We start from the raw sequence: 27,820 nt of genomic DNA on the forward strand, positions 1-27,820 counted from the left end.
AGAAATCAAAAGGCAGCAGCTCTCTGATATAAAAATAGAGTCATTTATTTGAGACACTGAATGACTTCAAAGTTTTGCCTGGAAACAGGTGACAGCGGGGGCGGGTGTCACTGCCACAGCACCCGTCCCATAACCGGGCTTCTCCGCTCGCTGGGAAAGTCCCACCGACCCGCAGCCCAATTATCAGTCTGACACAGACAATAAAGGCCTTCAGCAAATGAAAAATACAAAATGTGAGAAATCGATGAACACCAATTAGAACGCCATCATTTGAGATGGAGAGGAGGGGCGGGGCGGGGGGAAAAAAGGCAAAGTTTAAACATTGGACCTTCACTTTCATTGAAAATTTGCAGCATCCACTAATACAAAAAGTGCACTTCATGTTGCTCTGGCAGAAGATGAGGGACCTAGAAAAAGGCAAATGAAGTGGAGGTGGTTTATAGTGTCTGCAGAGCTGCACCCGCAGGCCTGAGCTGCGAAGCCGAGTCTGCGCAGACGCTTTCCTCTGGAGCTTCAGTGGAGGCCGTTCTTTTGTTTACAATCATGAATCCTGAGCTGCGTTTCTCTAACTACATGTTGGGGCTGCTGCAGCTGCAGAATGTGGACGCCGTTGAAGTGAAGATTTGAAGACGAAGTTTTCCTCATCATCCTGATGCTCAGAGGACAGGAAGACGGCTTAGACTGGCGGTGATGGAACATCAGGCTTGAACCTGAGGTCTTCTGGCTTCGCAGTTCAGGCCTTCCGATCAGCTAAAACCCATAAAGTCAACTTTTATCTTTTTTTTTTTTTTTTGCATAAACGCCACTTTCTGGCTGCGATGGAATCTAACAGCTCAGCAGCCTGACGAGGAAAAAGTGCCAAACAGGAAACACAGTGATGCAGATTAAGCTGCAAGAACTCTCTGGGGGTTGGGGGTTTGATCGCTCCGCGGTGTTCCGTCTGCACACAAACTTTAAAGCCATTAAAAGTTTTAAAAAAACATCATCTCCTGCACCGTTTACGCCATGGATGCAGGTGTTGTGTGGGCCGACTGCATGATACCATTTCTAACTGATTCTACAGAAAACGTAACAGCTGATAGGATGGCAGAGTTCAGAAAGACTGCACTGACAGAAACTGAGACATGCACTTTGATAAAAAAAAGATGCGACAGCTTCAGCCGTAAAGACCCCCTATAGATGGCAATAAAGTGTACTGTATATAAACATATATATACACAGTATATAAGTCTGTGTATTAATCTAATTTACATTTTTTTCTTTACATTCTTGAAATTTACATCCAAAAAAAAGGGAGTTAGACTCTTTAAGCCACACTGTTCACACCTTTTCCACGTCTTTTTTTTTTTCCATCTCAGGTCACATGATGAAGCTAAGAACCACCAGGCAGCGGCGACATTCAAGAACATCCCAAAACACCGGCAGCAGCCATTCTGATGACGGACTCCTCCACGCAGGAGTCGTCGAGCACCTCGTCAGGGGACAGCAGCGCCGCCTGGGAGCCGGGCGTCAGCCACGCCCACCCCGTTGGTGGTTAATTCACGTCGACGTTTAAGTAACGCCTCCTCGGAGGAATCGTAAACCCCGCAGCCTTCCTTCCGCACAGTCCCGACACCTGGCTCTTGTTACCACTCCTTCCTTCAGAAAACCCGCCTCATCTTTGCGTTTCCACCCTCGCAGCTCCACAACAGCTGGACCCGCAGCGAGCGCCGCACGTCGTCATCAGGAACCTGTTAATACTCGGACGCACCCGGGGAGCCAAGGCCACTTTTTGGGGATTTCTGAGCCAGTTTCCATCTTGCCTCAGACTTATTAGAAAACAAGCGTTAACAAGCTGCATTGAACTCAGCTGCTGTTCAAGCCGCTGGCAGCATCTGGGTCTACACCTGTGAGGGTTTCATTGGAGTCCACCTTTACGGCCCTTCCAGACAAAGGAGGGGGTGTTTGTTGACGTCAGGAGAAGGCAATTTTCTGCACATTCGAGGATCCGTTTAAGTCTCAGGTCAGCTATTTTCGCAGGTCAAGAACACAAACCTGAAATTGAAAAAGATAATGGTTGCAATAACTGTATATTTTAGGCCACTGAGGCAACAAATACCCACTTAAGAGACTATAATCAGGGTCAACAGGAATGGCTTACCGAGCCGTCTGAAGCACTGGCACCCACTTTATCTCCAGTGCTGTTCCAGCACACCTCGAAGATGCCCCCGGTCCCCCTGTAGCTGTGCACCAGAGCTCCCGTCTGCAGAGGCGCAAACAAACTCCCTGAACAACCTGAAGAAGTGTCCGCTAAACGAATGAAACCACAGGGGGCCCCTTACCATGGTGTTCCAGATATGAACACACTTGTCGAAGGAGCCGCTGGCCAGGTGCTTGCCGTCGGGGCTGAACGCCACGCTGTAAACGGGCTCGCGGTGTTTGGTCAGCGTGTGGATGCACACGCCGCGCTCCACGTCCCACAGCCGCACCGTGGAGTCAAAGGACGCGCTGTGTGGGGGGAGGTGTCAATGAGATCACAGCGTCTTCCTCCTATTTCAGCCTCACTCAATAAGTTCAACCATATATTTATTGGGCTGCACGGTGGCACAGTGGGTTAGCACTCTTGCCTCACCCCCCGTGAATGCGTGGGTTCTCTCCGGGGTCTTCCTCCCACCATCCAAAAACATGCTTCATAGGTTAATTGGTTACTGTAAATTGCGAGTGTGCATGCGCGTGTGATTTGTGTGACCCTGCGACAGACTGGCAACCTGTCCAGGGTGTCCCCTGCCTTCGCCCAAAAGTGGCTGGGATAGGCTCCAGCAGCCCCGTGACCCCAAAAGGGATAAAACAGCAGAAGATGAATGAATGAATGATATATTTAACTTCTGTGTTGAAGCTCTTTCAGTACAGGGCAGGGCAGTTCACTCTGTGACCACTAGGGGGCTTGATCTGCACATTTACAATCAACTTTTGTTCCAGTGAGAAACAAAAGCAAACAATGTTTAAGAACAGGTTTGAAAATTGTTTTCCACCCTTTGTGAAAAATCTTGTATCCATGACAACAGCACAATGGTTGATTATTTATTAACCCATTTTAGCTTTAATTGAACGATGGGTTTTGACAGACATTCTCAGCTTTCCAAACACCTTACTTTGCCTTTTTCCAGGCTTGTTTTCACCTTTTTTTCCATTTTCAACAAAAGTCTCAAGTTGGAGTACAAAGATGGCAGCAACCAAAAGGGCTGAATTTCACCACCAGTAAACCCAAACCAACCAAAAAGTCACATGACCACACCTTCTGTTCATCGTTTATAACCATAAGCTTTATCAGTAACCCTCTCTCACATTTGGAGGGGTAAAAAACTATTAGTCAGTCACCGATTCTGCCAAAAATAACCCTATTTAAAGATGAGAGGTCTGTAATATTTCATCAAAAAAAAGAATCCAGGAACTCTCTTTGTAATTTTGAAGACTTTAAAGTTCTTCTTCAGAACAGTTTCTTCACCACTAAGAAATAAAATGGGTTCAAAATCTCAGCGGAACAACAAATCAAAGCTAAAAGGAAAAAGCTCTACTTTGGAAAAGCCCTCACTGAAGGAATTCTAGAAGCGTTTCAACACATTGTTGATTTCTGCTCGAGCAAAGACACTTTTCCCTCCGCATGAAATGCAGTCAGGCATGCTGGGTTGTTGGGATGGGCGGTAAAACCTTATGGCATTTGCATTGGATCGCTGACATGTGTGAGCACATCTGGGTCAAGATGCGGGCCAAGCAGTAAATCTGGGGTTTCAGTCCAAACACATTAACATGCGCCTCAGCACAGTCTGCTCCGACAGCAGAACCCAGACTACCAAAAGCTGAGTAACTCTGCATTACAGGTCAGGTTTCCTACCTGGCGAGCATGATGTTGGAGTTGGGATTATTTGTGCTGGGCCCTGTGGGACTCCACTTAATAGTGTAGATTTCTTTACTGTGAGCCTGGAGGTCGTGGACGCAGGAATCCTGTTTCATGCTCCAAATCTGCGTGCGACATTATGAAAATAAGCCGCCGTATTCAACTTTCAGCGCCTCACATCCGTGTGGACCCCTCTCACCTTTAAGGTCATGTCGTCTGAGCAGGAGGCCAGCAGCATACCCGATGGATCCCACTTGATGGCGTTGACTTCATTCTGAAAAACGCGGCGGCACTGGTTAGGTGAGGGGCTGCGGCAGCCTGGACTGAAACGAGGTCAGGGTGTGTGTGTGTGTGTGTGTGTGTGGGGGGGGGGGGGGGGGGGGGGGGGGGCGGAGGACGCGCTCACCGTGTGGCCCTGGAAGGTCTTGAGGGGCCGGTCGCTGCCCAGGCGGCACACGTGGATGCACATGTCTGTGCTGCAGGAGGCAAAGGTGGTGTTGTTCTGCCAGTCCACATCCAGCGCCGGAGCTGCGGAAGCATTCACACGCCGTCAGGACTCACGACAACACCCAACTAAACAAAGGCTTTTATTCTGGTAAATGATGCTAACAGGAAATAGACTGAAAGCAGAGCAGAGGCTAAAACTTTACTCCTTTAGATGAGTTTTTCCAGCTTGGTTTTTAAGGTTTTAATAAGGAGCCACTGTTTCAGACTCAGGCCGACTCATTCAAGAAATATTAAGTCTCATATTCTTAGAAAACTCTCATATTAGCTTTTGAGAAACCTTCTATTTCTAAATTACACCAGGAACCAAAGCAGAGAAAGTAAGCGTAAAGGGGAAAGCCTTACATTTAATTCTAATGAATGGATTACATTCATTAATCCCACAGCCCTAATTACAATCACTGTATTTTCTTAAATAAAAACATAATTTTAGGTTTTTCTTTTCTTAATTTGCAAATACTGTAATAGGTTTGACTTTTTAAAAAATATATATTTCTACTAATCCAAACAGGTATACTTTTAATAGTATTAAAACATAATGTAAAATGCAATACAAATGTATTTTAAAATAAGGTTTTTTTGTTTTTTCTACAGGACTCATATGTGACATTTGGGACCATTTGTGTCACAACAAAAACACAAAAAAAACTTTTTTCTTCCTCAGCGGGTCAAAAAGTGCCATTAGAACCTGGTTTTATCTTTTAGAGTGGAAAGCTACAGCGATGGAGGTAACGGGTTTTATTTTCTACCAGGGAGTAGTCTCACTCACCTGAGTGAAAAGGAAACTGCTGCTTGGCTTCCCCGGTGTGTGCATCCCAAATGATTGTCGTCTGGAAGATTGGAAAAAAAAAAAGGTCATTTCAACAACATTTCCCAGCATTCACTGTCAGTTTTAAACAGAACTCTGATGCCTGCATAACTTATTGAGGTGAGATTCTTAGTTTTAGTCTTTAACGAAAGACTTGATAGTAGAATTTGCTCTGCAGTTTATGGATAACATTTTTAGATTTAACAACAAAAAAGTCAAATTATTTAAGAACACAGCATAAAAGAAGTACCTTATCCACACCAGCGCTGAGGATGGAGTTTCCCTTCTTGTTCCACTTCAGTGCAAATATGGGTCCTTTGTGTTGCCCCAGAGTGCTGGCCAGATTTCCTGATGAATTAAATTTAAATTAATGAACTTTCTTAAACATTTTCTAAAACTAAACCAATATTGTTTGGGTTTTTCACAAAAAGAAGGATGACCAGGGAAGGAGAGAGTGTGACAGCGATGGATGGCATACCGTCCTTGGTCCATATCCTGGCAAATCCATCATATGAACCTGTAGCCAGCAGGGTCCCGTCGCTCTGTCGGATGGAAGCAAAACATCTCTGTTACTCGTCTGTCCTCAGCTGAGGAAAAAAGACGAGAGATGAGCGGATGCCAAAGCTCACATTCCAGTCCAGTGAGGTGACGTCTTTGTTGCTGGGGACATCCTGGCCGCCCTCTCTGATGCAGTGGCGCAGCACCAGCTGGGTGGAGTTGGAGTTGGTGTTCTCATTGAGGTTCCAGATGCGGGCGGTGGAGTCGCCCGAGCTGAACAGCAAACACAGGGAGGTCAGGATGCAGAATGAAGAAAACCTGCACTTCTTGTCTGACAGACCTTTTATTTTTGTTACAGTAAAAATGTTCTTGAATAAGTGAAAACGTTGATAATCTCATCAGGTAAAACATTGACTCTTGCACACAAAAAAGGCTCAGAAAAATAAAAACAGGTAATCTGGAGCAGGGGACCCACCCAGAGGCCAACAAGTCGCTGACGGGGTTCCAGGCACAGATAAAGACTTCAGACTCGTGGCCTCGCAGCACTGTGGCTTTACTGGCTGGTATCTCAATGTCAACATCCGTCTCCATGGGCTCCCTGTGGTTATCTGAGGAGAGTGTACGCCATTAGAGCTGCACCATAAATCGCCAAAACCACACCTCCAGGTTGCAATGTCCATATGATCTAGTAAATATGAACAAGTACATCAGTTACTGGGATTTCAGTGTGCTGCTTCTACAGAATTACAACAGTAAATATGTATTTTATTTTTTAAAATAGCTTTCTTGTATTTCTGTTTTTCCTACTAAATTGCATACTTAAGCTTCAGTTTCTTTGTTGTGAGTTTCTAAATAAACTTTGAAGTAAAAACGGGGGAAAAATGTCCTATTTGAGTTTTGGAATCATGTCTGCAAATTCTACACATTTCCTTTGACCTTAACATTCTCCTCCTGCTGCCATCTGGTGACCGTAAATTCTTATAAAGAATGGAAAAAAAACAAAAAACATCTACTCCTTGTTCTCTTTGTCTGTTCCTCCACCTGATCTGCTCCTCTCTGATTTCAGCCACAAAAGAAATGGACAGCGCCTTGTTATCACGTATGATTAATGACAGGGCGGCTGTAGGTCTAAAGAGTTAAACCGCACAAGAATTTTGAATTTAAGTTTAAGTACAGCCACTGGTGTGAAAAAGAAAAAAGTTTTTTTTTACACGAAAGCTTTTACACGAGAAGTCTGCTCTCCGATTCCCTCCTCTTCCGGCCCTGCTGCGAGGTGATGGGAGAAAACTGGACCTACTCATGGCGTGAGTGCCGTTCTCCTCTCCGTTTACGGTGGCTTCTCCGTTCTTTGGTGCATTTGGCTGGTTCCCAGAAGTTGAAGCTGCAGTGGTGCATGCAGCCTGCTGCTGGGCGAGTTTGTCGCGGAAAGCCTGCTGCCGCGTTTGCACCACGTCTGGCATCACTGCGTCGATGAGCGACAGCGACTCGATGGGTCGACCGTCGAAGACCGTACCGTCCTGGAACGAGTCGCTACAATTAGTGACACTGTGGAACGGCTTATAAGAGGCAAACAACGTTTTTAAAAGCTTCCTCCAGGTCTCTGACACGTGAAAACAGTTTAATGTTAAAATACATCCAAGTTTGTCTTGAATGATGTAGCAAAAGCAGCAAACTTTACCTCATTAATGCTGATCTCTGCCTCCACATACTGGAGGCCTTTCTGCAGGATGGATATGAGGGCTGCAGGGGGCACTAGTGTTCCGTTGATGTTAGACTGGCTGATGTGGCTCTCGATGCCAAATGTGAACGCTGAGTGGGAGAAACCTGAAGACAAAACAGCAGATGTGCACAAACAGAAACACAAATGTTCAGAAGAACAAGCTTCGTCTGACCCAAATAAGGCTCAACACCACGTTGCATAACAAGAATGACATTTCCCACTTTCAAAGAGGATGCCAGAGCCAGTGTGAAGGACAGTCTGTCACGTTTTATAAACAATAATAAAGCAGCACTGAGGATTTGTTGAAACTCAAATGCAGCATTTAGGGGAGTTTCTATTCTATCAAAGGAAACAAACGTTTCTATTCTTTTTTTATTTTAACATTTACCATGAAGGTTACTCCAACAATTCCGCATAATAAATATAATTAATGAGCAATAAATGAAAGCAAACAAACCTGATTCTTGGAGGTATCTGTAAACCAGGAAATTCACTTCGTCACTGGTTATACTCATCTTAGCCCAATGAAGGGGGGGGGTCTGCTGGAAGGATGAGCTCACTCCTGAAACAACAATGTTTTAATTACAGTTCAGGTTTGCAGGCTGGCATCGAGCTCACATACAGCTTTATTTTTGACTGGCATGGCATTTAAAAAGGAAAAGGCAGCAGACGACACTGGCTTTCCTGCAATGTCAGTTCTGCAGCCCAACAGACTCCTTGTTTGGGCTCGTTTTGTGATGTCTGCTGCTAATTAACCGAACCGTTGGATCCACTGTTGTTACCAAAACCTCCAGCTTTCAGAAAGTCCTCTGGCTTAATGAGGCCGTCTGTGTTAATCCAGCCTCTCCTGTGAACTCCGATGAGCTTCCTCATAATGACCCAGTTACCACTTTTAGTTAGGTTTCTGATGAAGCGGGACTGGGATGAAATGCAGCTTTAAAAGAAGAGACTACATCCCAAAACGCTGTTGACAGAACCCGACAGGAGAACGCAGAAGAACTGCACATGCAAACGTGTCCCTCTCCCTCCAGAAAGTTAAAGAGCTGGCATTTGCAGGCGTGGTGTCAGGTATGAAGGCTGCATAACTGTCCAGGCCCACGCAACATTCTCTCTGGTGCCATAGAAACAAGAGAAACGGAGTAAAAAAGACAGAGAATAGCACTTTCCCAATTACAAACTGGCGTTCGGCCAAGGAGGCTGAACACGTTACTCAGCATGAATTATTCACTCTTTCACTCTCTGGTTGATTCGATCAAAGGGAATCCACCTCGACTGCACCGTAGCACACACGGCGGACCTACGCGACACCCACACCAGCATGAAAAGTCCAGACACTTCTCTTCAGTTTCGACTGATTATCAGTCAGATTTTGAATTTCCGTTCCACCACAGACGAGCCTCTGAGAGCCGTTTCCACCACAGTCAGCATGTTTCTCTTTGGCTAATTGGCGTCCATGTGGGACTAGGAAGGGCTTACCACATCAAAGCGGGACAGCCGCGGCTCGCAGGACAGTTACAGCTACATACCAAACGACTGGAAATGGAATCAACAGGCAGCCTGGAGGGATTCAGCTACAATCCACGAGGACAGCAGCAGTCATTCCTCTTATCTACCAGGACACCATCAACGACACAACTCCCCCTCTTATGAACAAACAATGGAAACCAAATAGTTAGCCAAGTGCTGCCACACTTCTAGTTTACTCAGTGAAGTGATGAGCAGATTCAGATTATTCCAGCTTCCCAAACTCCAGAAACATGATCCCATTTAACCAGAAAACAGATGTTAAAATGACGGGGAAAGTGGGATTTTAAACGGGACTAATTCAATTTGGTCCATTTCTAAAACAAACGTTTGAAAAGGACAACATCATCTCGAAAACTAGCAGATAAAATCCTGACAGACACTGTAAGAGCAATTATTTCACAGTGAGAAAATAGAAGGCAATTTTGCAGGCGACCTGCATGCCCCACAAAGCATGTCATCCTCATGGCTCAGGTTGCTATAGTAATGGGAATCATGTCACAGTCTAAAGGTAAACAAGGTCCACAGCTTGAAATCCACAAACGGCTTTACTGCAACTCAACAAAATGCCAGAAACAGAGCCGCTCCTGTAATCCAAAAACCAGAAACCAGGATTTTTTACTCAAAATAGGCATAAAGCACTTTAACTGTTTAACACATTTTATACAATAAACAGAGACTTTCAAAAATAAATTTAATTGGTATTGCAATGGGTTCAGCATTCACAGGAAAATACTATAGCATTATCAAAAACTACTGTTTAACAGCAGCTTGCCAAATGCAAACACAACAGCAGAAAAGAAAGGCATTAGTTAAGACTAATCCAAAGACATAATGGGTCAATGATGAGAATCCCTGCAGGGAATATGGCTCTCATTAAGACTTTACTGCACTTTTGGGACAATTACTTAACAATAGCTGCAGCACACAGCAGGAACACGGGGCAGACTTAACCTTAAGGCCTGTTCACACCGGGACGAATTTCGCCGGCGATTTTCGCCGACGTTTAACGCCTCGTGACTAAACAAAGGGCCCCAATGAGAGTGTGCACACCGACGCGAAAAAACGCCAGGCGTTAAAGCGTCAAAAAAAAAAAACGCCTCGGGTTCGTTTTTTTTTTTCGACGCGTCGCGTCGAAATCTACTCGACCAATGAGAACGGCGCTTTTGCTCACGTGTCTGGAGCTTCTGAAGTTACAGTAAAACACAACTTGGGGGCGCTCAAACACAAAACTGCCTTGCTGAGCACACATACCAGCGAAGAAGATAGACGCCAAGTAGCGTCTACACAGCCGCGAAGCAATAATGACGGACATTCTAAAACATCCCCGAACCAAGCACCAGTTGGAGCTACTGGTGCTTGAAATATTCATGTTTTCTTTGTTTGATTCTGACAAGCGCGTAAATACTTGCTCTCTTCTTCTGAGTGAAAAGCGACTTTAAGAAGCGTAAAGTTGCGCAGCGCCACCTTGTGTACAGGAGTATTTCGGTTTTACATTAAGCGCCATCTAATGTCAGGGAATGAAATTGCATGTTCACTCCACTCATCGTCAGCGAAAATCGCCTGGGTGTGAACACAAAAAACGTGGCGAAAAACGCTGGCGAATAACGCCTGGCGAATATTCGTCCCGGTGTGTACGGGCCTTTAACGTGAACAGACCTTTTAACTGATTTAACTGAGGATCCACCACACATTCAAGGTGGAATGAAGGCGCATATACGTTTAAAAATAAAGGTTTTGAATGTGGACTGGACCCTACTGCTGGCAGGACAAACAGCTGGGCCCATCAGAGACAAGAACCAACAAGAAAGGACAAGCACATTAAATACACAAAACTGGTCCTAATCGTCTCATTTCATCAATTTACCAAAAAATAAACTTCTTTGTCCTAATTTCCCTTTTTTTAAGGTTTGCCCTATTGCTCTCTGAGCTTGTTTACATGCAACTCATAACGGATTGTAACCAGATATGCGCTAATAAACTGTGGAATTGGAATCATTACAAAATCCAGTTTCTCGTCGTAGGTTTAGGACTTATTTCTAATAACTATGTTTGCAGTGAGGTGATTTTCTCACTTTTATACGTTTGTCATCTTTTTCAACTTCAGAGTCGATAGTTGAAGTGTTGGCTCTGCTAATGTTGGAACAAATATGTCTGACAAATAAACACTGTACTATGGTTGTTCTCCCAGAGAAAGAAAGAGCTGTTGCCTTAAATACAGAACGCAACAGTTTCTTCCATCTCCTGTGTTTTGTTTGGGCTAATATGTAAACTACTAAATGTATTGGTTTAAGGTTAATCTATGCTATATGTGCATATAAACTGACTCGATATATTCTCCTTTTCCTTGTTTTGCATTTCCTGAAGTTTGCACCTCCTACTCTGTTTTTTTTACTTCAAGCCCTTCGTGTTAGATTGAACAGAGATGTAGTCCAATGCCGCTTCGATGAACCCGTAGACAGAAAAGGTTCCTGCATATTTTTTTCCTACGGGCATGCTAAAGGCGACAGGTCGGAGCAAACACTTATACAACATGCAAGGATAAGTAATGGTGGAGTAGGTGTGATAGAAATTTGTTGTACGGATTTTTCCAACCCCCTACAAAACCTGCACACTTCATAAGAGGCAACTTAGTGTTGTTCAAGTAATTAGAGAACGTTTCTTTCACCCAAGCCGACTGTCTATTTTCTAAATTCTAACAATAAGAGCGTAGTTTGTGTGGGGTCCCGCGCGCACTTACATTTCACCTGCACATCAAATGCGTGCAGAATCAGTAAGGAGCCAATACAACTTACTAACAGCTAGAGTGCAGCGTAAGGGCACCGTACACCACTATCACTCCTATGTCATATATGAGTGTGCAACTTACGTTATACTTACAAATACTTCACCATACACTTACCAAACACACAACAATGGTATGTTTCATGGCAACCCTTGAGGTGTTAACGTGTCTCAAAGGAAATGCAAGACACACCTCCCATTGAGATGCAACTGCTCCCATCTACAACCCTATGCACGCCGGACGACCCAAAGGTCTGCAGCGCCCCTACAGATCAACCCCCTGTACGAGTGGGTGCATGTAACTAAAGGCCTGTACACACACGAATATTTGCCAGGCGTTTTTCGCCACGTTTTTTGTGTTCACACCCAGGCGATTTTCGCTGACGATGAGCCGAGTGAACATGCAATTTCATTCCCTGACATTAGATGGCGCTTAATGTAAAACAGAAATACTCCCGTACACAAGGTGGCGCTGCGCAACTTTACGCTTCTTAAAGTCGCTTTTCACTCAGAAGAAGAGAGCAAATATTTACGCGTTTGTCAGAATCATACAAAGAAAACATGAACATTTCAAGCACCAGTTGCTCCAACTGGTGCTTGGTTCGGGGATATTTTAGAATGTCTGTCATTGTTTCTTCGCGGCAGTGTAGACGCTACTTGGCGTCTATCTTCTTCGCTGGTATATGTCCTCAGAAAGGCAATTTTGTATTTGAGCGCCCCCAAGTTGTGTTTTACTGTAACTTCAGAAGCTCCAGACACGTGTGCAAAAGCGCCATTCTCATTGGTCGTATAGTTTTCGACGCGGCGCATCAAACCAAAAAAAACCGAACCCGAGGCGTTTTTCAAAAAGTGACGCGTGGTGTTTTTTCGCGTCGGTGTGCACACTCACATTGGTGCCCTTTGTTTAGTCACGAGGCGTTAAACGTCGGCGAATATCGCGGGCGAAATTCATCCCGGTGTGTACGGGCCTTAAGGCTGCCAAAAATGACGAAAACTAAGAATTGAAGACAATGAAGAGCTCCTACAATCTCACTCTTTTGGTGCTTGTTTTCATAGAGTTTAGCGTAGTGCAAACTCCAGGGAGCTCATACAAACTCTATTTCATTCTATTACAAATACATAAAACCAGTTTTTTTTTTTTGTCAATCCATTTCAATGAGCAAAATCACCAGACCAAGTAACAAAGATAAAAAAACAAAAAAGACATGGTCAGAACTGGTATGTAGGCAATGATGGGGGAGGGGGTGAAACAATAAAAGAAACAACATGAAATCTTTTTCTGATCGAGCCATAAAGGAAATAAATATCCGTTTAAAAGCACATCTCATAACAAAGAACTCGATCTTATCACCAGTACTGGATATGGAGATTTAATCTGTGCCATAGGAACTCCCATCACTGCCAGTTTAAAGCAGCTCAAAACGTAAACGTCTTGTAAATCAGGTAAAATCCATTCAGATCTCAAAACCTTTAACGCATCAACAAAAGGACCAAACAGCTCAACAAGCGGTCGCCTCCTACACATGTAGGCTTGAAAACAATGCTGTTAAAAAACCGGCATACCACAGCCCCCATTTTCTCCTGAACGGTCACCCCCCCTAACAGATGTGCAAACAAGACTTGGAAACAGCAGCCATTTTCTCTTGAACTGCACTGCTGAGTAAAACCCGCCTTTGAAGCTTCTGGCTGCAGACTGGGGGGGTGCAAAAGAGAGAGAGAGGGGGGGGGGTTGAAGAAGAGATTATAATAATTTCAACATAGGTAATCCCAACATTTCTGGATATTTCTATGCACTTGGTTTCCTGATCTTCATGTTTCCATGAGCAGGCAGGGGCGATCTGTCGCTGCTTGCCTCAGATCCAGTGAGTCAATGAGAGCCAATGTAGGTCAGAAAACTGTGGGGGAGGCTCGCACTCAGTTGAGGAAACACTCCTCATACAGTTTCTTTCGGGTGGCAGCCCTCGGTTCTGAAACAGGGGCGAAGAGCTGCACCCAGATGACAGAGTGGCGGGTTTCTGCTGCAACCCACACCCGCTCATTAACATCCCTTTAAAGGATAATAACTCGCATGAGAAAATATCTGCTGATGTAATCCGCTGGAATGAAAACCTGGCAGATGCCAGCTCCCCACAGCCAATAGTCAGACACTTGGGGACAAAGCAGGAATGCTGTGCAATCTTTGTATAGTTTACAAAAGCTCATCTTAAATTCAAGTTATCAGTTACTCAGTCCCAAAATTTGGTTATTATTATTATTATTATTATCTAATAAAATGCTGTCTGACCTTCATGACAAAACATTTGAAAATTCCGTGTTTGGCATCTTTAACATGTTTTTGTGGCATTTTCTGGTGGAGGACATATATATACAAAATTCAGATCAACTTATAATCATTGTGAATCAGGGAAAAATAAACATGAATTTGGAAAAAGAGCATATTTGGTGGTGTAGAAGATACGCTTGGCGCACCACAAGCTCCCCGTTCCGCTCCATTCTGATGCATCCACTTGTAGACAAATAGACTCAAATCGAATCTGGCCCAAAACTGTACACAGAAAATGTGCATTTTTGAACACATAAATGTGTAGAGTTTCAGGGTTTCATTCATCACTTTGACCCGTTCAGTGTATTTTTAGGCAATGCAACAGTTGTTAGTTTCAATAGTGACTTGTTTTGCAAAAAGGGGAAATGCAGAAAAATGTTTGCTTGTTTTCACACTGTACTTTTCTAAAGAGGATTGTCTGCCTGAATGTCAGACATACAAATATTTGCTCATTTGAGAACAGAATTGTTAGACAAACATTAATAATGAGGAAAGAAAATGTTGCAAAAAAAAAAGAAGAAACCTTTATCTGTTGTGATGACAGAGACACAAACTAAAACATGTAACTAGAATAAGCTCTTCCACTTCAAGCCCCACCCCTACAAACCCTGTCAACTAGATACTTGATTCATATTTGTGGTTTGTTTTACCGCCAACCACCTACTCCCTAAGTTGCAATGAAAAAGCTCATTTTTAAACATTGGAATTTATATAAACTGCTTTCTTCTGAAACCAGCTTCCAGTGGTCATTTGAAGAACTGCAGCATTTGGTAGAGTTGAGTTGACTTTCAAAAAGAAAAAGGGACTTTCAAAGGTCAAGAATTGTGCTCAGGACCAACAATCCCAGGAGGAAATATGGCAGAAAAAAAACGACTTTCTGGGATTCAAATAAAAAGCATCTTATATCCCTTTAAACCTACACTCACACAGCATCACATGATTTTAAACATTAAAAATTTCATTTTTATTAAGGAAAAACCCAAAACCAAATAGCTGGTTTTATAACATAATATTTTGATTTTTGCATGATATAGGTCCTTTAAATAAGCAAAAACGTAGCTGTTAAAATGTTCGGAGTTAACCATTTTAAAACAGGCAGAGCACTGAGATCAAACTGTATTATCTCATTAAAAGCTGCATTCATAGTAAGTCCTGTAATGGTGTGTGTTGGTTTCACTATGGCTTACCAACCAAGTCCCATATGCTACGCTATCAAACAAATATCTTTTTGTAGTACTGGCCAAGCTCTTTTGTGTTTGCAGTCGAGTGTGTCTAGAAACTCCCTAGAAACAAGTCACACACTAATGTCAAAATGTCAAACCTCTAACAGGTCTAATTGGCTCTGCGAGTCTACACCGGCAGCGTAGAAGAGAACAACAATATCCCCTCTTTCCTTGTGCAACTGTGCAGAAAGGCAGACTGAAACTGCAGCACTCCCACCTTGAAAAAGCTGTTCATATGACTAATGGACAAAAAGGATCTCTTACTTCCAACCTTACTGCCTTCATCCATCAGTTAAAGGAATAAGAGTTGCAGGTTATTTACCTTCCTTTTGTTCTACTTAAAACATACCTACAAACGTGAAAGAACATTTATACAGATGGAAAATCATCTCATGTCACAGCTAACACATGAATGCAGCTTTCTCTCGACAATCTTAAAAGTTTCAACCTTTACCTGCAGGAAATCCTGTGAGGTTGCTCACTGGGTTAGTCAACCTTTCACCAATTTGTTGGCTGATTGTTCAGATAATTTTGAGAGACATAATGCCCTTGGGCAAGACACTTCCCTCCACAGGAAATCCTGTCAATCACTTTGGATAAACGGGCCTACTTAATAAATAAATGTAAACAAAAACTGCAACTTAGTACAGGTAGGGGGTCAACTACAGTCATTTTTGGACTAAGTTGCTACGGAGTACAAATTGCAAATGCAAAAAATGCGCAATAGAGAAGAAAATAAAAATACAAGTTGCACTCAAGTATAAGTTGCACTTCTAGGAGAAATTTGTTTAACAAAACTTGGTACCAAGAACGGATATTTAATGTTGAAAGGCAAATCGTAATAACGTAATAGACAACAATAATAGATGCTTTACGCTTCACTATCGTAACTGTATTTAGCTTCATGAAACATTGAAGGAATTGAAGTTTCTTGTATATTAGCCTAACATATGAGCAATTATTCAGATAACCATGGCAAGAAGTCAACCTAACTATCACTTTAAAGCACAAAAGTTCCTTTCATCCATTAAATTCTTCCTTTTGCGCAGGGCAGTCAGTAGCAAATACTGACACACAAACCTACAATGCCCTCTAGCAGTTGTTAGCGGGACAATTACCAAACACAAGCCTATTAATTATGAAATCAATTTAATAAATTTAATTATTTATAAAATCCAATACAAGTCGCTCCTAAGTAAAAACTATGCAGAAAGTATGTTTTTTACTACAAAAACTATAGCACTTAAAAAAATCAAACCATTGTTTGATTTCGTCAGCTTTACACCAGCTGACCACCAACAATTGGAACAGCTGACTGTCTGGAGGTGATACTTCCCAAAATACACACACAAAAAAATCAATAAAAAACTTTCACTCTGGTGCATCTGCACTGTAGTAAACCACATCTGGGTTCACATGCAAGCAAACCCAAACCTAAATTATCAGTTGATGATGGATCACTGGTTTGGTCCGCACCAGAGTTTAGATAAGCTTTTGCACCTGCCAAACAAAAGAGACTATTTGAAGAAACAAGCTCTGGAGTAGACCAAACATCTCTGGTCAAGAAGAACCCCAAGTTTAATCAAGGAAACCTTGAACCGACTTGTTTTGTGACAAACTGCAACCCGCTGTTAACATCAAATGAAAATGACTGCTGTTAGTACTTTCTACACAGCGTAATTCCGACTTCAGCCAGTAATGATGTGGTCTGAATGTTAGATGATCCTAAATGTGAATATGATACACTATAGTACATTTATGTAATCAAAAAGACTGACTGCCTTTGTTAATTCAGACAGAAAGCCTAAAAAGAATGTCACATTATTGCAAATTTGAATAACCTGTTTGACCCAGAATCAAAACGTTTCACAATTGTTACACAGGCAGCAACTCCTCTGTATTATTACTGTGTTGTGTATATGAAATAAGTCAAACTAGCCTTAAAACAGCAAACCTGTGTTTAATCTCCGTAAATAATGGAAATGACTAGAAAAATAAACACAATAGAAAATACATCTCTCAAAAAAACACTTCAGCTGGAGGCCGTGTCTTATTTTAGATTTTATGAGGTAAGAAACAAAACAAAACAAAATTCTGTGCCGAAGGAACTGTGTGTTCTTGACATTGCAAGTTAAGACAAATTTTCTCCTAGGTGAGAATTGCACAAATAAGCTGTAATCACCGAGACACCGGAGTGGACAAGTGTTGCCATGGCAACCAGAACATCTTGCTTTTTCTTTTTTTCCTGTCAACAGCTGCTCATGCCACCTTGAATACCCCTCTGTTCCTGTAATGCTTTCCTACAGCCGGCATCGGGGCAGGTTAGAAACCCTGGTCTTCATCTCTCCTCCATTTCTATACGCTGCATTTACACTATGTGACACTTATGCCACGCACTGAAGGGTTTCCTGTCACGGACTGTGCATGTCCTCCACACTGGCCGTTTAACAGCCGAGTGCGCACAAATGGGAAAACGTTTAGGGTCGTTTCCTTTTTTCCCCTCTCTCAACCAGATTTGAGCAGCCGCTGCTGCACAGTTGGCTGATCAGGAGTTCAATCCCCAGCTCTGCCACACACTGAACTCTCCTTGGGAAAGACTAAAACCCACACTAACCCTGAGGTGTGACTGCAGAGACAAAGAGCTGCATATTGTATCCAGCATGCAGATCTGCATGCATACTGTAAGAAAATATTTTGAAAATTCACACAACACAAAGGACCTAATAAAGTCTTTATTTGTATAATTGTTTGAATATTTTGAGGGGCGGCAGAGGCTCAGGTGGTTGAGTAGGTCGGCCAATGATTGAAGGGTTCGATCCCCGCTTCTCCAGCTAACCGTCATCGTCTTCTTGGACAAGACACATCACCCTCTCTGCCTCTAGGGTGGCTCCACTGGTGTGTGAACCCATATGAATGTCTTGGTGATGGTCAGAGGGGCTGTAGGTGTGTACTGGCAGCCACGCCTCTGTCAGTCTAGTATAAATGAGGAGTAAATGAATAATGGACACACATTGTAAGCGCTTTTAGCGTCTGGAAACCACAGAAAAATCCAATCCATTATTATTATTTTTATTTTAAAAAAAAGGTCCTATTCATGCCATTTTTAAATTTTAAATATGGATTAACATAAAAGTAAAAACAGATCTAAATTTCCATCACTACAGTCATTTAGCAGTTATGCAAAAAAACAAAAACAAAAAAGAAGCAACCCAATACGGTTCTAAAATAAATATAAGTAAAAGCAATTTCCTTGCTATTCTTGCTGTCTTATTAGAAAAATGCTTTTTTCTGCTCCTTTTAAATTATTCTCTTACTGACTTTGGCTCCAGAATCCTTTCAAGGCACAAAATAAGTGGAAAGAAAATAGAAAGTGAGGCTTGTATACATTTGCGATTTAAATTTTTCTAAAAACTACGACTAGAACCTGCTTCAAAATGATGTCAATGCAGCTTTATCTTTTTTTCCCTTATATGAAACAAAGGCACACATGAAAACAGGAAAAACATGCTTTTGAAAAGCCCCTTGCTTTAAAAAAACATAAAAAAAAAATTAAATTTAAATGTATATCATCACTTCTGCGAAATAAAAACAAAAAGGCTAAACATTAACCCGACCTGTACAAATTTCCGACAGATTCCATACATCAAGACAGAGTTTTAAAACTGAAAAAATACAAGAGCCGTAAAGCAAGAATCCCGTAGAAACATGCTGACTTTTATCATGTGTTCTGAAACATCTAAGCTCAAATATGAAGAAATCAAAATCTGAATATGAGAAGCCACCAGCTTTCCATACGGTGATGTACTTTACCTAGAGTCACCAAATACTTTGATCATTTCTCAGACATAATTAGTATTTCATGAGAAGTCAGAAAAAGCTTTTTCTCTGTGTTATTATGTTAACATGATTAAAAGCATACATGCTTAACTGAAAATACAACCGTCGGGAATGCAGCTACACTTCAGCAGAAATTACAGTTATACATAAATAATAAGCTAATAAAGCCTCTATGTGTTTCATTGTAAGGCTATTTATAGAGAAAATGTAAAAGATTTATGCTGTGTGCATTAAAGTTTCAATAAAATCACTGACATAGTAAAGCATTTCTACCCTATGTGACTGCATTGATCTGAGTGTGCACATTAAGAAGGAAGGAAAACTGTATGAATGTATGAATGAGAAGAGCCAGGAGATCTGATGTCTACTTTTGATAGTTTTCCAGGTGCATTTGGACAGACATTGGCTACGTTCACACTGCAGGCTGAAACGACCCAATTCCTATTTTTTTTGCCCCTATGCGACCTCTATATGATCTTTTCATGACAGTCTGAACGACACCCATCCGATCTGTTCAAATGTAACCCAGGCCACTTGGGTATGTGGTCCTGAATCTGATACTTATCCGATCTTTTGAAATGCGACCTCCGTCTGAACAGCCAGGCAACATGTATCCGACCCGTACGTCATTGATACGCTACAAACGTCATCATTCCGCGTTGAAGTGGGCAGGAACGAGAGCGTAAACATCAACCGACGATGCTGCTGAGACCAGTCAGCGGAAGGGAAACGACGTCACCGATTTGATTAATATTTGGGGTGGCAGCTCTATTCAGGCCAAACTCCAGGGCTCTTATTGCAACCGGGTGGATTTTGAAAACATTTTTAGTGAAATGGGCGAGCGTAGGACGATCCTGGCTCCAATGCAAGCAAAACATAAAAAGCCTCCAAGCCAAATACAAGGAGGTTAAAGACTGGAACAAACGAAGAGCTGGACCGCATTTTGGGGGATAAACCCAACAACGAGTGACGTTGTTCACCATTGAGTACTCTTCTGCGCATGCGGGTCACTTCTGGGTCATTCCACGTTCACACAGGCGATGACAAAAGTTCGCATTTAATTGGAAATGTGAACGGCCTTGCAAAAAAATATTGAATTATTTAAAAAAAAAAATCGGAATTAAGCATTAAGGCCTGCACTGTGAACGTAGCCATTGATATGCCTGACGTCGAGTAGGAAACCTTGGTAACACAGGTGGAAAAAAAACAAAAAAAAGGCAGAGGCTGCTGACCATCTGCTCCTCTAGCTTTAGGTTGAGCCCGTCAGCCTTATTTGGCCAAGACTGAGCATGCTTAGAGGGTCGATGCACTTTTAACCTTTGGATTAAACGTATAGTGCCAAACATTTTTAACAGCCTCCAAACAGATTATTTGATTTTCATTTAGGCCTCCATATTTGCCATCTTTGTGTGCTTACATGTTAGCCAATGGGACAGGGAGACACATGATGGGTCTCAATAAATGTAACCAAACAGTGGCTTTTCTGTGCAACATAAATTCACTGCCCATCAAAAACAAAGATTTCTCTGTCCGACCCATGGTTTTATTAAACAGTCTTCTATGTAATCTGGAGGTCTGTTTCCCACCAAACCAACATTCAGAAAAGAAAAGCAGACGGATTGTGAATCTATACATGCATGCACGTGCAGATATATGCGTGCACGTGCAACAGCATTGTTTGCAAGCCCCAGCCTGGGCTAGTTCCATTTAAACACCTGAGCCGTGGAGGACATTATGATCGACCACGGCTGACAAACGCACAGGAAAGGGAAGAACACGGCTGCACCAAGAGTGAATGAGATGGGTAACAAAAGGACCTTCACTAAACACGGCTAAACTCAACTGATAACAGCTCTGCAGCTCTTTGTGCTTTCAAAATAAAAAAAGCTTCTACCATCCTGTTTTTTGGAACCTCAATTTTTTATGAACAAGTAAGAATTGTAAAAAACCAAAGAGATGTTACTCCATAACTCAAATAAAAGGTTTGAACAAAGATTTTAAAATGTGGTTTTGTATTTTGTCACAAGATAAGCCTCAGCAGCGCACGTTCAAGCAACTACTTCAAATCAAAAGTCTACGTAAACGAGCATAAATGCATATTTTAGGCCTCCGTTTTCAAAACTCTCGTGTTCACGCGTAGCTACGCATATTTTCGGGCTTTACATACAAAACGTGCAGCCAATGAACGCACGTTGAAAGTTAAAGCAGTTGAACTTTGACCAATCAAGGAGTCATATTTGGTAGTGACATATAGATAGCATCCTTTTTAATTCACAGAAGTGTCAACTGTTTGAAAATTGATTATGAAGGAGAAATTATTCATTGCAGTTTGTGGCCGGCCAAGTCTTTCATGTACTGGAATAGAGTTGTGACAGAAAAAGCCTGGAGCAAGATTTGCACCGCTTCAATATTTTGCACCAAACCTCTCTCAACTGTAGGTAACGGACATAAGCTAGTCATCAGCAGAAAAAGATTAAGAAGAAGAAACCTCTCCCTGCTTGGCCAGGGAAAACCGTTCAAGAACCCACGTATAACATATTCTTGAACACGCGTCATATGCCCGGTGTGTACATGTTCTGGGCCTGCCTCTTCTTCCCAGACGTCAAAGGAGTTCTGGTGTAGGGGGGACTCATCATCAGTCAATCACAAGCAACAAAGACAAACATGTGAAAAGGCTTTTATAAAACATATTCAAAGAATCAATCCATCAGAAATTTCTGAGAGAACACTGAAGCCCCAGAGAAAACCTTTGCAGATTAAAACCACTTGAAAATATCACTTTAAAACTACAGTAAAGCCTTTAAGCCAAACTCCACATAATTCTAATACTTTTTAACAGTTGCCTAAAAAGAAAGTTCAGTTTTGCTTCCCTGTATCAGAAAGAGTATATAAAATTCTTCACCATCTGCTAGAAAATCAGGAGGACCAGTAAAGAATCTTCATAACCCACTTGACATTTGGACCAGGCTATGGGATCTCTCATTTGCGTTGACATGTAGACAACAAGTTACTAATAATATTTTGCCCTTAATTTATACTGTATGAGCAGAGAACAAAGGACCCGCAACAAAGCTAAAGCACGCACCAATAAAAAACAGGTTCACATTTCAAAGCTGTGACTGATAACCTGAGATCCATTCAGAAATTTTAGTTTCTTGCTCTTAGAACAAAGAAAATGAAAGTGTTGAATTATTTAGAGTTAGAGCATCAACTCTGCTCTGTAACAAACTACATATTCCTGAATAAAAAGCAGCCCTTCTCTGCTTGTTGGTCGGAGGAGATCACGTCTTGTGGTGTAGGTCCTATTCAGCATCAAAAGGGGACTACTTGAAGCAAGCTGCCACATTAGCACAGTCACTGGCGATAAGGACCGGGGAGGTTGGTTGGTAGTCATTCCCTCTAAATAAATGCACAAAAAGACAATAAAACCGGGGACAGTCCAATCAATCAGAGCCGACAAATATCCTCGTTGTAGTCTCCAAGCATTCCAAGAGGTAAACGTGAATCTTCCAGAATACTTCATCATTTTGCATCATTATCCACGGGGTTTCTTTAAACAAAAGCTCTTCAAATGGATGCTTGACAAACATTTAAGATTGATTTACCACAAAACACATCGATATATATAAATATATTTCAACAGAATAATTCCCAGAACAATTATAGATCCTTCTTTAGGAGTTAAAATCCTAAAGATTGGGGGGGTGGGGGGTTTATGAAATCCTTCTGCAACCATCTCAGTGCCTCACGAGAGCCAGCACAAAAGTGCAGGAACTGGGTTAAGCAGATGCAACCAGCAGGTGTGTGAATGAGGCCAGTGGTTGTTCCTGCACGCCATTAGAAATTCCGTCCGCTTAACTCAGGTGTGTTAGATTAAGGAGGATAAAGAAGAACTCGTCTAACCTTCTACTCTAAACAACGTGAGCTCATAACAATCAGCAGAAATAGCACACCTTAACATCACTGCCAGCAGATTCTGTGTCTCATAGTCATGCATTATAAAGATAAGGCGTGTTCTCACACAACAGGTTCACATACTTTCCAGCCACGCCTTGCTAACCTGAGGCCACATGAGAAAATGATATTCTATACTATGGAATATTTTCTATCAGTTGAATCAGACGAGCTCTACGCCAAGTTAATCAACCAATACGTGAATATTATAGCTGTTCTGTTGGGAACGAATGACTATGATATATGAAAAGAAGGTATAGGAGCTCAAACAGAACAGGATTTTCACAGTTTCATGCTGGACAGCTTCACAGATTTAGTAAATTTACATCATTTTTTCTAAAAGAACTAACAAAAAATGACTTGTCATTTGTGTTAAATATTTGACCTCGACTTCCAATTCTGACCAGATCCTCACAGAAATCTGTCACCATGCCAACAGCTGAATAACTGATAGTTTTTCATCTGTACAGTAATATTTTCTTTAAATAGAGTAATTTAGTTTTCACTGTGTTCACCATTACAAAACTAACTTAAATAGATTGTTATTTTGATTCAGTTTAGCCTTTAACTGTAAAATGATCCATCTTTGATGATTTTGTTTATGTATGGAGTGATATGATTTCTTACAGCCATTTATAGCCAACAATGAGAGTGGAAACCTGCCACAGCGTAAAATTAAAATTGTGTCCCATAGAAACACATCCCAAACATGTGGGAATAATAAATCTAAAATACTGTATAAACATCTCAGAAAAGTATGTCATCTATCTGGCTATTTACCAGTATTTTTATTTTTATCTAAAAGTTAAGGAAAGTCTGATTGGGGATTTTTTTTTACCAGAGAACTCTTTCCTCAAACAATCCTTGAAAGCTTTTCTTCCAGTTCACATTTTTACGGGTAATATTTGTGTCTTATGTTGCATAATATTAGGGCCTAAGCTACATTGACACTAATGTTGACAAAAATCAAGTCTTCAAATCTCACAAAAATGGATTTCACTGCCTTCTCTGTGAATGTTAAAGCTCAGCCCCAAAACAGTACAAGGGAGAAAGAGAAAAAAAATGGCCCAGAGAACACAGAAACTTCAGAGGTTTCCCCACTTTGGCACACATTACTTGTTGCACAACTTCCTTAACTGTCATCTGCCTGCAATCTCCATGTAACTTCCTTCTAAACGCGCATATAGAACAATTTCGCCAAACAGATGTCTTTTTCGACATAATCTTGCCAACAGATGCTGGAAGCGGGTACCAGCAGCCATTGGTGACAAACAAAATTTTAGGAACCCAAACAAAACTGTGCATAAAAACAGATTTTTAACCTCATGACTGATAACTGATGCGTTTTTTCACATGCAATGACAGGAACCTGAGAAACTGCTTTAAACGATAAACAGCGTGCCCCAAATTTAGATTGTAATCAAATGCATTACTACAACCTCCAAACAGGCAGTACTAGTATGGGTGTAATTTCAGAGTAGTTGGTATTATGCCAAGGGGGCTGGTAGCTCAAGAACGCAGCACGTCTCCTCTGGAGGAACGCCTCACCTCTCCCATTGCCTATCATAAATAAATACCGCTGCAGAAATATTTGCTGCACCACAAGCCTGATAAAGGTTTTCTCATGGACTTTCATGGCCTACTTAAGAGCGGCTGGTGCATGAAACAAAACACTGCATTTTCTTCCATTCGAGTCCGCAGTGTGGGTTTGGAAGAAATCAATACAAAGCGAAGAAGCTAAGCTGTCACTTGAATGGCTTCTGAGTATTTAAACATTGCGGGTCATTCAGTTTTCTTTTGTGTTCAGAAATCATACAAAAGAGGGAAACTGAATGTTGGGAGTTTGAATCGGCTTGCTAAAAAAAAAAAAAAAAATTTTTTTTAAACTATTTTTTAAATTAAAAAAAAGGACACTAAAGCAACAAAATCGTATACAGCCTGCAAGTCTGAATTGTAGTAAATTGCACAAGCAAAGCAATAAATGCTAGCCATTAACTCGTCCTTTAACAACAGCATTCGTTTGAGCAGGAGACCATAGTCCAGTCAGAAATACCTTAAGTTTATAGTCTAATTCATTGACTGTATATGAGAACTGGACTCAGTGACCCCTTTACGTACCAAATAAGAAGTAACCACTGGTCTGCAAAAAGCTGAAATCCCAAAGTATTCTATCGAGGAAAAAAACAGCTATTACTTTGTCATAGTTGTAAAATAACAATTTTCTTGCTCTGCTACCTTTTTTAAACATGTTCTTGCTAATCCTAAAAAAAAAATTTATGTTGTGCAAGTTATTCAATTTATAAGCAGACCAATCAGATGCATTGATAAAAATATGTGGTCTTGAATTGAAACTTCGAAACGTTTGACCGATTCTCCTGAGCCCGCTTTCAAGTGGAGGAGGTGTGGCCTTCCATTATGGTTACTCCGGTCTGGCGAGAGTGGCTGCCATAGAAATTCTGATCCGGACTCGAACCAATCACGGCTTACTGACGATTTTTGGTTCTAACATGGCAACATCCGAATCACGAAAAAAAGGGCAATGGAATTAACTTAATGTCATTGGGATCTAAAGTAAGACATTTTCTCTGGGTGTTTAAGTCACTCGGTCCAGATCTCCTATACAGTCAGTCTGATTATAGGTCAATCCAAAAAAGTTACTACAATTTCTTCAAGATATTCAATGGTTGGAATACAACTCTTGACTGACCGAGACAAATTCAATTGACCAATCGTTATTCCTAACCAACATATAAACATATAAAAATGCTGTAAAAAATAATTAGTGTTGAACCAGAACATGAAGGCCCAATCTGATCATCTTTTGTACTATTGTAAAGGCCTTCCCAGTGGTCTTTTATTTATGATTTTTTAGCCAATTTTTTTTAAATCCGTCATTTTTCAGTGCAAAGCTTCTGCAGAGCGGCAGTAGTCCATTAGAAATCCACCTCAGAGTTGTGGGAAGGGACTGTTAGCGCTGAGTAAGCCCGCCACCATTTTTCTGTCATCCTATTTTTCTACACTTTCTCCCGTAAGCTTATTTTCCTTGGAGTGGGTCTGTAAGTGTAACGAAAAGGATCACGTTGGTCCAAAACAAGTATTTCAACAAGTGAGATTATTGGAAAAACAAATACTAGAGGCAAAAATCAAAAGATAAAAATAGAAGTAGAGTAGGTTAAATCAGCCATAGTGGCTTTTTTAACTTGATTATGCTTCCTTAAGTAGTTACAACGTGTTGTTGCCTTAAGACAATCTCACTACTAAATGTTGTAAATCATCAGTTAAGTAGCTCACTTCTCATCTCCAGACACACAAACAAAAAAACTCAATAAAAACACAAATGTTCAATAACTTTGCTTAAACTGGTGTTTTCTTTAAAACCAAGCAATGGTAAGCTGAGTCAAAACACCTTAGATGCTTTAATATAAACCATTTCCGGTCTGAGGTCTTTCAGTGCTTTGTAATAAATGGGATTTCCTACGCATGTGTCCATAGTTACAGCCTAGCATTGTGGTTATACAATAACATCAAGTGCCCACTGGAACTGTATGTTTCCCCTCCCCCACGCATGCGCCTCAGAACTCTGTAAATATGAAGAATATCACTCACTTAAAACAACTCAGATGTAGATTTAACGGTGCAACGTTGTTTATTTAATGATTTTAGAGTGTTACTGAGTACAAAATGAAGGCAGAATTTCCCCAACACAAGTCAAAGAAAGTAAATGCATTTTAAAATTAAATAAGACCTCCCAAACTTTGTGTTTTTGTAGCTAGCTTACCACAGAACACGATTTCTTGTGAGAAATTGCATTAAAAACACGTAAAATGGAGCTTTCTGGGGGGGGGGGATTTCAGCACACGTGGAGTGAGCTGCCATTGAATCAGCGCCGTCATTTCTCAAAGTCATTATCCTCTTTGACTGAATCCAAAAGACCCCCCCTCCCCAAATATAATAATAATAATACAGGAGTGCACCGCCGGGAGCCTCCGTGGGGCTTACCTTTTTACCGTGAGGGTGAACTCGTGGTGTCCGCCACCTCTCTTCCTCTCTTCCACGGGGGTGTTGGTGGGGGGAGAACCTCCAACTTCAGCACGCCAGCAAAGACTTTCCTCCCATTTTGATGATCGTCATATTTTCAAGTTTCTACCGCGGACCGTGTGACTCACCGCCGGCTAAATTCACCCCGCCGCCCGGAAAAAAAATAAAAAAGTGTTAGCCCGGCCGGACGCGCGGGGGGGCACGGTGAAGTTTGGTGGTGTCGGGCTGAAGTTTCAGCGTTCACTGAGCAGCAGATAGTAGACGCGGCAGCACAGATGCAGACTCGAGCACAGGGGAGGTGGGGGGGTGAAGGTTGGCTGACCTTAAACCTGAATATTGAAGTGAGGACTCACCAAATACAGGTTAATTAGAGAGTTAATTACGCCGTTTGTTGCTAGCTGCCCTAATTAGCTTAACCGGGAGCTAAATGTCAGCCGTTAAAATCACCCAAATACACAAGATGCAGTGTTTTGGGGCGCTTTAAGTTAACAGCTTTCCACCTCAGTTTAATTCTAATTAAAAAAATTATAAGATGTAATTTACGCTAAAGCTAATTGTAAACAAATGTATCAATTGAAACGCAGTGTGTGATGGTTTCCTTCAGTCTAAGTAGCCCTTAGTGCTGCGTACAGTTCAGCATGTTGCTCTAAAGAGCCTCCCCTCCCCCACGCGCCACTCTTTTTCGCCTGCCTGGTCACACAGTGGTTGATTAATTCTCCTTTCGCCTTGCTCA

The 27,820-nt window shown here is 41.7% G+C and overlaps 1 protein-coding gene across 1 annotated transcript; it reads right to left on the reverse strand.

The window, feature by feature from the left end:
* Positions 1-27: 27 nt before the first annotated feature.
* Positions 28-27,820, reverse strand: LOC101170720 (F-box-like/WD repeat-containing protein TBL1X). Its single transcript, XM_023950507.1, has 15 exons — positions 27,049-27,820; positions 7,862-7,966; positions 7,363-7,508; positions 6,982-7,201; positions 6,160-6,292; positions 5,816-5,957; positions 5,665-5,728; positions 5,437-5,534; positions 5,148-5,208; positions 4,281-4,402; positions 4,074-4,148; positions 3,872-3,999; positions 2,322-2,487; positions 2,141-2,242; positions 28-2,034 (listed from the first exon to the last, which is right to left on the reverse strand). The coding sequence occupies exons 2-15, from the start codon at positions 7,917-7,919 to the stop codon at positions 2,008-2,010; spliced, it is 1,542 nt and encodes a 513-aa protein (XP_023806275.1). The 5' UTR covers positions 7,920-7,966; positions 27,049-27,820; the 3' UTR covers positions 28-2,007.

Source organism: Oryzias latipes, chromosome 21, assembly GCF_002234675.1.
Source record: "Oryzias latipes chromosome 21, ASM223467v1".
Lineage (NCBI taxonomy): Eukaryota > Metazoa > Chordata > Actinopteri > Beloniformes > Adrianichthyidae > Oryzias > Oryzias latipes.